The sequence below is a fragment of the Sinocyclocheilus anshuiensis genome, unplaced genomic scaffold (assembly GCF_001515605.1).
Source record: "Sinocyclocheilus anshuiensis isolate Anshui unplaced genomic scaffold, SAMN03320099.WGS_v1.1 scaffold180, whole genome shotgun sequence".
In the NCBI taxonomy this organism is placed as follows: Eukaryota; Metazoa; Chordata; class Actinopteri; order Cypriniformes; family Cyprinidae; genus Sinocyclocheilus; species Sinocyclocheilus anshuiensis.
This window is the reverse complement of record NW_015554093.1, coordinates 1,212,386-1,221,197: the sequence shown is the minus strand read 5'-3', so window position 1 is coordinate 1,221,197 and position 8,812 is coordinate 1,212,386. Positions and strand designations below refer to the sequence as shown.

The following is an 8,812-nucleotide window of genomic DNA, read 5'->3' as shown; positions in this document are numbered from 1 at the left end:
TACTTTTATTTAGCAATTATGCTTTAAATTGATCAAAAGTGATGATAGAGACATTTATAATGTTACAAAATATTTATATTTCAGCTGTTCTTCTGAACTTTCTATTCATCAAAGAAACCTGAAAAAATCTACTCAGCTGTTTTCAACATCATAATATATATTTTTTTAGCAGCAAATCAGAATATTAGCATGAGTTCTGAAGGATCATGTGACTGGAGTAATGATGCTAAAAATTAATCTGTGAAATCACAGGAATAAATTACATTTTAAAATGTATTTAAATAGAAAACAGTTATTTTAAATAGTAAAAATATTTCAAAGTTTTACTGTTTTTGCTGTACTTTAGATCAAATAAATTGGTGAACAGAAGAGACTTCTTTAAAAACTTTAAAAATCTTACTGTTCAAAAACTTTTGACTGGTGTAGGCAACTTTAACTTTTCTCTTATTTCTAGCTTTTAATTGGATAATAAATCAGATACACTGCTGGACAATAACCAATAATAATGATTTGTTTATATACTACAAACACTTATCACATATTTTTTTATTATCACATAATAAGGCAGAATAGTTTCTATACTGTAATGAACACTATGTCAATTAGCACTGCATTGTTCATATACTTTATTTATTACCTGGAGATGACTGGAGAAAACACAAATAAACCATATATTGTCGCAATCATATGTTTAATGTCTTCATGTTTCCAAACATTTCTGTTTTTCTGTGAAAAGTAAACAACTGTTTTCATACAGCCTTAGACGCTTTTGTCCATATTTGGGATTTCCTGGTACGACTTTCTGCGCGAGAGCACACTCCGGCTTCGAGTATGAATGAAACATATACTGCATGGAGTGTTTTGTGCTCCGTAATGTTCATCTTGCCTTATTCTGGGTCCGAATAAAACATAAGGTCATGCACAAACTATCCTGTCTCTTTGAATTGAAATATATATTTATTCACACCACTCTTGAAAACCTCTATGCGAACACACTTGCCTGAAAAAGTGCGGGTGGGACACGTCCCCCGCGTGATCCACCCTGCTTTTATTAATTGCTTTGTTTATCTTGTCTTCAAAGTTTCCATTGTAAGTGCATTACTGCAACATTTTCTGTTCTGTTCGCATTGTAGTATTAATTTTTATAGTGCTGAGTAAAGTTACAAAATGAAGATAATGAACCCACTAATATTGATCATTTTTAGTTTAATTGCAAAAGTCGCAAAGTAGGCTATGTTGAGTTGAAACTCTAAAAAATCGAATAAAAATTATATTGTGATGAGATTAATAGTTAAATGGGTGGAAATGAATGGATGTTTCAACATGATGAAAATATTTTTACTGTTTTTAATTATGGTAATATTTATAAGTATTTATATTGTATTTATAATTTATATAGGCCTATTGTGCAGTATTTATAAGTAAATAGGCTACAATTACTCTGGTGCTTTTCATCATACAGTAATATCTGTAGCCATGCAATTAGCAAATCAAATAATAGCCTAATAAAATAGTCATCTAAAAGGAAAGTCTAAATGCACAATCAAATAGCTTGAGGCCATTCAAATTCAGCTAATGCAGAAAGGATGGTGATTAACTGGAGTGAATGAACCAATTAGGGTTGAATAAATTACATAATGTTGGATTTTACGATGAAACGAGGAGAGTTGAAAGATCACTTGACACAAGCGCAATGCACAATGTGTGCGCCGGCATGAAGAGAGAGAACGAAAGGTTTGATTCGGATGGAATAGACCACATAAAGGAAAGAGGGGTGGAATGAAATGTCAGAATAATATCTGTTAAAAAAAAAACAAGCTATCTGTGTCTGAAATGATTGTGTAACTTTATAAAAATTGAGATTAACTATTAATCTATTGTCTATTAGAACAGTAGGCACAGCCTGCATAAAAACTAACGGGAAACATTGGCGTGGTGGTATTTCATAGGAGGTCCGGTTTTTTTTTCGCGATTCGGTTCTTTTGAACAGCTCGTTTCAAGAAGGTTCAAATACCGTTAAGCGCTTCTTTTGCGCCTGGACGTAATTGCGTAATGACGTTATCCCTGACACGCCCTAAAATCATATTTAGCACATATTGCTTGCTGTTTATTACTGTGCCAACCTTTAATTGCGTTTCTTGGCTGAAAACTTTATTTATTTTTTTGCGTGTTTTATTGAAAAGTTGTTTCTTGTGACAGATGTCACAGTCAATCTGTATATTCTCAGTACGTTATTTGTAACATTTCTGTTAATTGTAATGGCTTTTAAAGTACCCTACAGTCAACAGTCGACAGTCAAATCTTCAGTTGGCTCAAAATAAAATATTCTTACCACCGGCATCAGCTCATTTTTTCGGTTCGGACAGGTTTTTGCGCAAAAGAAATGGCTCACAGTTCAATTATGCAGTGATAGCATACTACGTCTACATATTACTATTTCTTAAATATAAAAGTGTAGTGTAATGGAAAACAGAGTAGAGTAGCGTGCTAGTAGCGAGTCTTTTTAGTCCGTTTTAGTGAACCGCCTTTACCGATTTATTTTAAAAAGATCCGACTCTACTGATTCATTGATTCAAACGATTCGAAGGAGTCGTTCACGACATCGCTAGTATTTCAGCGCGGACACTTGGAGGCGCCCACAAGCTGTTCTGTGACAATTGATGGACCGATTAGGGAAGATGGACTTTGATAAACCACGGCCACACAATTAGTCTGATGAATTCTTCTGTGTTCTAAACTCCTTGTATGTCCGATCCCAGTCTACCGTTGCGGCCTGCTTGTAATCTAAAGGTCTGTTCCATTTAAAGAAAAGGGGGCCCAGCACTTTTTTTCCAACATGCAATGGATGTGCACATGACCAGCTCTCTCTTTTGAATTGATGTTCTAATTAATTAAGCCATTAAATCCACCTCAGCTTTTTTTTTATTAGGGACAATGGCAGCGGTAACAAGTCCGGAAACGACACCTCAACCCCGGGTTTATTTTCAAACACCTCCCGGTACCGAAGAAGAAGTGCCACAGAAACAAGGACGAGTGACCGTAAAATATGACAGAAAAGAGCTGAGGAGAAGACTGAATTTGGAGGAGTGGATAGTTAGCCAGTTAATGAATCTGTACGACTGCGAGGTAGGACACAGAACACTGTCATTGCTTTGACAGCTCTTTCTTTCCAGTACTCGAGCACCGGTAAATTCTCTCGTTCCATTTGTCCTGTTCATTTTGCATGCTAATTGCCTTGCTTTCATAAATTGTTGCTTATTAAGAGCAGCATGGCATCTTTTATTTTTATGTCTTGATTTTAATCGATGTTGATTTTATGGTTTTGCATTTACACATGGAAGGGCGTGGCATGATAGAACTACAGACAAAGCCATAAAACAAAGATGAGCGTCGTGGACAGGTGCTGCGAGGGGAAAAAAAATGAGCACCTAATGCATCCTTTATGCATCCATTCATATTTCATCGAAAAGTGGGCTTGCCTCATATGTTAATGTGACAGATCTATACGAGGATGGAGCTCCAGTTGCATGAACAAAGACATGGATTCCAATCCCAATATACTGTATTTATGTCTACAGATGCACAAAACCCAGGTATCACTGATCATGATTTTTATATCTATTGCACATATTTACAGTAGGTGACACTGGTCAAGATGGGTTTTTTTTTTTTTGGTCTTCTTTGTAACATCCTGGGATGTTTGGAATCACCCTTCTAGCAATTGTGATGATGTCATCTGTTCAGACATGCAAAGCATGCTTCACTTTGAGCTTGACTTAACCTCCAGGGCTAATATAACTGACCTAGATTATGTGCCACATAAAACTAGGCAGCTCTTAAAATGAGATTTTTCTGATTTTTCTTAAAATGAGATTTTTCTTTTCAGCCCAGCGGTAGGCCTCATCCTGAGCTAAAATCTGGCTTTGGGAATCCACATTTCGCTTTGTCTCATTGACACTACAAAGTAGCCGAATCCATTGGATTTGCTTGAGAGCCTCTGACTTGGTTTGTGATGAATATTTTTTTTTTAAATGTCTGAATACAATCCTACACATTACTGTGATATTTAAATAATAATAAGGGAGAGGAAAAATAGAAGCACACATATTTGAACCCATGAAATGTCATCTGAATCCCACAGGTTATTTGTATAATAATGTGGTTGAACAAGAGAACTCGTCCATTATACTGCTAGTCTCAGCAACGTTTGGTCCAATTAGGTTGATGTTTAGAATGCACATCTTAAATCACAACTGCCCTCAGCAAAAACTGAAGATAAATGTTTGTACCTAAGAGGATAACCATGTACACTGACAAATTACATAACCTAATATGAACAAGTTATGGTCTTTTTTCAGAGTAGCATGGACAAAGTTTGGCTTAAATGTGATTTTGTTAAATGATTAGATTTGTGAGAATATTGTGTGCCTTTAATGGCTGTGTTTTCCAGTCAGGTGTACATCTTCTCATTGAGCTCATGTTATTTAAATGTAACTGTACTGTAGAGCAGTGAAAGGAATAATATGTGATGGATAATGTACCGGTCATTATCACAAAATAAACTGGGTGATTAGGACGCTGATGCAGAGTGACTACTTAAATAAATAAATAAATAAACTGACATGAAATACATACACTACCCTTCAAATGTTTGGGGTCAGAAAGAATTTTTTAAATGTTTTTGAAAAGCCTATTACACATATGCTCACCACGGCTGAATTATTTTGATCTATAATACAGTAAAAACAGTAATATTTTGAAATATTATCACAATTTAAAACAACTGTTGTCTATTTTAATTTGTATTATTTTAAAATGTAATATATTCTTGTGATGAGCATGAATTTTCAGCAATCATTCTAATATGCTGATTTGCTGCTCAAGAAAAATGTATTACTATCAATGTTAAATATTTTTGTGGAAACTGATACATTTTTTCCCAGGATTCTTTGATGAATAGAAATTTGAACAGCCTTGAAATATAAATACTTTGTAACATGATACATGTATTTACTGTCACTTTTGATCAATTTAATGCAATTTAACCCTTGCTGAATAAAGTTATTAATTTCTTTCAGAAGACTCTTAGTGACCCCTTGTGTGAACTTTTGAACTAAAGTGTATATTTAATAATTTATGTAGGAAATTGGTTGTAAATTGTTTTATATTGTAACTGTATGACAGCAATGAATTCATAAACACAAAATTCCATAATGGAAGAGGTGCTAATATGCATCCTTTAGTGGAAAATAAGGTACAAAGATGTCAATAGGCCTTGGCCATTGTCATTACTGAGCCCTGATTTGACCACAGAATACCATGATTGATCAGTTAGAAGTAAATATTCTAAAGAGCCAATATTATGCACTTCTCAGTCCCATTACTGGTTTATGAAGTGCTGCATTAATAGATGCAAGAGGAGGTGTTTATGAGTAGCACCTCTGGAAAGGCTTTGGTCAGCTGTGGTGTGCTCTGTGGAGGGACTCTACAATATGGGTCAGTGTGAAGGGTTTTATAACAGACCTGCTTTTTTAATGTCTGCAATAGCACATACACTTGAAGAAAAACATGTGACAGTTCCTTCCACAGCAGCTTTCCTCCCCCATCTCCCTCAGCACATATAAAATCACTAATGGTGCTTAATAGCACTGCAGGAACAGCAAAATGAGAGTGAATCTTTGATGAAAAGGAGTGTGACTGCAAACTAGCTGCAATAAGACATACAAATCCTGGGGTTTTACACAGCAGAGGCTAAAGCTGTGGTTGTGCTTCCAGTCACTTACTGTGTCTCAATCTAAGAAGCTATCAGACAGCATTGTGTGGATCAGCCCATCCTGTTGTGCAGAGAGGATGTCATGCACAAAGGCCAGGGTTAGCTGGATTTCTGCTCTCAGAAAGAAAAAAAAAAAAAGTATGCAAAAATGGTACCTTTAGGAGTGCAACAGCTTGTGGGGCAACTCTGTATCTTATCTACAACTAAAAGGTTTACCTTAAAGGGATAGTCCACCCAAAAAATGAAAATTGTCACCATTTACTCACCCTCATGCCATTTCAAACCTGTATGACTTTCTTTCTTCTGTGAAACACAAAAGAAGATATTTTGAAGAATGTTGGCAACCAGTTCCCAACGGTTCCCATTGACCTCCATTATATGGACAAAAAAATACAATAAAATCAATGGCAACCAAACATGTTTGGTTACCAACATTCTTCAAAATATCTTCTTTTGTGTTCTGCCAAAAAAAAAAAAAAAAGTCGTACAGGTTTGGAATGTCATGAAGGTGAGTAAATGACCATTTTCATTTTTTCATTGCTACTCTGAAGTACCAACATGCACCTCTCAGTGGTATATAAGGTACAAAGTTGTCCCTTGTGACAAGCTGTTGTAACCATTGTACAATTTTTGCACATTTGTGGGAGAGTGTGGGATCAAGAGATGTTCGCCTGATTGATTTCACCTCATACTAGTCTACACAGTTCATGATCTGACCGCCGTTCTGTAGCTTGTGAATTATTCACTTTGACTATTTTTTCCACAGGAGTCCCCATTAACATCTCTTCTCATCAGTGGTTCTGTATTTTGCAGGAGGATGAGGTGCCTGAGCTGGAAATAGATGTGGATGAGCTGCTGGATCTGTCCAGTGATGTCGAGAGAGCCATTCGAGTGAAGGTCTAATCAGATCTTTAATACATTTACTTGATTCTGTTCGCTTTAGATATCTCCTCGTAAGAATATTAACGTTCCCACAAGACCGAAATGTGCTGTGGTACCCATCTGACATTTCATCTGCAGGTGCTTTGACAGTAATCCTTCAGCTCGCAAGCTCTTTTTGAAGACTGAATTTTCAGCCGGAGATTTATTTCAACGTTTTGCGTCAGCTTTCTGCTTTCATAGGTACACAGTTGGAAAAACAGCAGATTAGTCTGAAAGGCATTAATTCTCTTTCCATTTTGTTTTCAGATGCTGCTGGTCGACTGTTATAAGCCTAATGATGTAAGTGCCATTTTGAACATTAATAGCATTAGCAATTACCTTCATTACAGGCGGTCATGATATTCTCAGAGCCACTGAGTCACTCATTACAATGCGATTATGCTTCATTTAATCACACTCTGGACAGAAATATGCTTTTTCTTGCCATAATTCTCGCTCTGGCCATTGGCAGGATTTCGTAGCGGCGTTGCTGGAGAAGGTCCGAGGGATGCAGAAACTCAGCACCCCGCAGAAGAAAGGGGAGCTGACGCCATGACGTCACCACAGCTCCTCCCACCACCACAAAACCAACCTGTCACTCCAAACCCAGAGGAGAGATGCAGGCATGCAGACCCAACCACTAAACCACAGCGTCTGTCAAATGGAAATCAATGATACGAGTCCAGCCAAGCCGATCTCAGCTGCAGGTTGAACACTACAAACTGTTTTTACTTCGTCTTAGTACTATTTCAGCATATCTTACATGTAGAGAGTGTGGTAGTGTCCCTTTAGCTTAAAACTCCCGTGGTGATTTAGGGAAAGGAATCAAATGGTTGATGATACGGTTACAATGTTCACTAATACACTTCTTTCAGCCACGTGACTTGGCTTGATGTGTCTGTCTGTAATCGAGTAGGAAATTAAGCTGATTTCTTTTCACCCCCTTTTTTGTCGGTCTCTCACATCTGCTGTCTTTCGTAAGGGCGGAATAATTTTTTGCAGGCCAGAAAATAGTTTTTAGATGTGGGGTTTCAGGTTTCGGGGTGTGTTGATGTAATGCGGGAAGAGGGAGGGGGGGGGATGAGAATTGTGAACTTGTGTTTTGTAAGCCATTTTTAATCTACCATTTTTAGGGAAAAAAACACAGGTCTGTGTTTAGTACTACTGCTTTTAAAAATCATTAGACTGAGGAAAATGTAAACTAGTTTGAGGATGAAGAGTAGCAATATCGATAGAGTGAATTTGCCAATTTGTTACATCTGATATTTTTACTAATCTTTACAAAAATGAAGAGTATGCCTAATTGTGATGAAGGCTAAGAATGAAAATGCTTTGGTAGTGTAGGCCAAGGTTAATGCTAAATGAAGCTCAAAGCCCACATATCTTTTGTAAATAAAACGTTTATTCAATTTCAAGTGAACAAGATTTAATAAATACAAATGTTAATGATCAGAACTTGTTGGAATGGCAGAACCTATATTGTGCACTCTCACAACCAAATACGTGTAGTAAGGCTCTCAAATAAAGAATGGTGCTACATACATGTCTGAAAAGCTGTCATTCTTTTTTTGAAAGTGGAAACATTAAAAAAAAAAAAAAAATGGAAGTGTCATTACAGAGCTTATTTTTTTCTGTAACCTTCTGGATATCTGAAAAAGGTCTTTAAAGGGATAGTCAACCCAAAAATGAAAGCTCTGTCATGTACTCCCAGTAATTGTCATTCAAACTTGTAGGACTTTTTTCTATGTCACACAAAAGAGGATAATTTGAAGAATATTCAGAATCTTCAGTTCCATTGACTTGCATTATATATATATATTTTTTTTTTGGTCCAAACAATGGAAGTCAATGGGAACAGAAACCATTTAGCTACCAGCATTCTTCAAAATATTTTCTTGTATGCTTTACCAAAGAAAGAAAGTCATACAGTTTTGGAATGACAAGACGGTGAATAAATGATAGCGTTTTCAGACTCTCCTTTTGACACCTGAAGTTTGACACACTAGTACAGCAGTGAAGTGTGCAGCTGCAGTCATTAATCTTGCTGCAAAAACACTGATTTTAAATGCTTAAAGGGATAGTTCACCCCAAAATGAAAATTTGATGTTTACGCTCAAG

General features: G+C 36.4%; 1 protein-coding gene across 2 annotated transcripts; it reads left to right on the top strand.

Annotated features, from left to right (window-relative positions):
* Nucleotides 1–2,627: 2,627 nt before the first annotated feature.
* On the top strand, nt 2,628–8,275 carry LOC107669391 (protein phosphatase 1 regulatory subunit 14B-like). Of its 2 annotated transcripts, XM_016461597.1 has the most exons (5): nt 2,628–2,790; nt 2,930–3,126; nt 6,587–6,670; nt 6,962–6,994; nt 7,167–8,275. In XM_016461597.1, the coding sequence occupies exons 2-5, from the start codon at nt 2,935–2,937 to the stop codon at nt 7,248–7,250; spliced, it is 393 nt and encodes a 130-aa protein (XP_016317083.1). In that variant the 5' UTR covers nt 2,628–2,790; nt 2,930–2,934; the 3' UTR covers nt 7,251–8,275. The 2 variants fall into 2 exon arrangements, with proteins under 2 accessions (XP_016317083.1, XP_016317082.1); XM_016461596.1 differs by lacking the exon at nt 2,628–2,790 and having other exon boundaries at nt 2,805–3,126.
* The last annotated feature ends 537 nt before the right edge of the window (nt 8,276–8,812 follow it).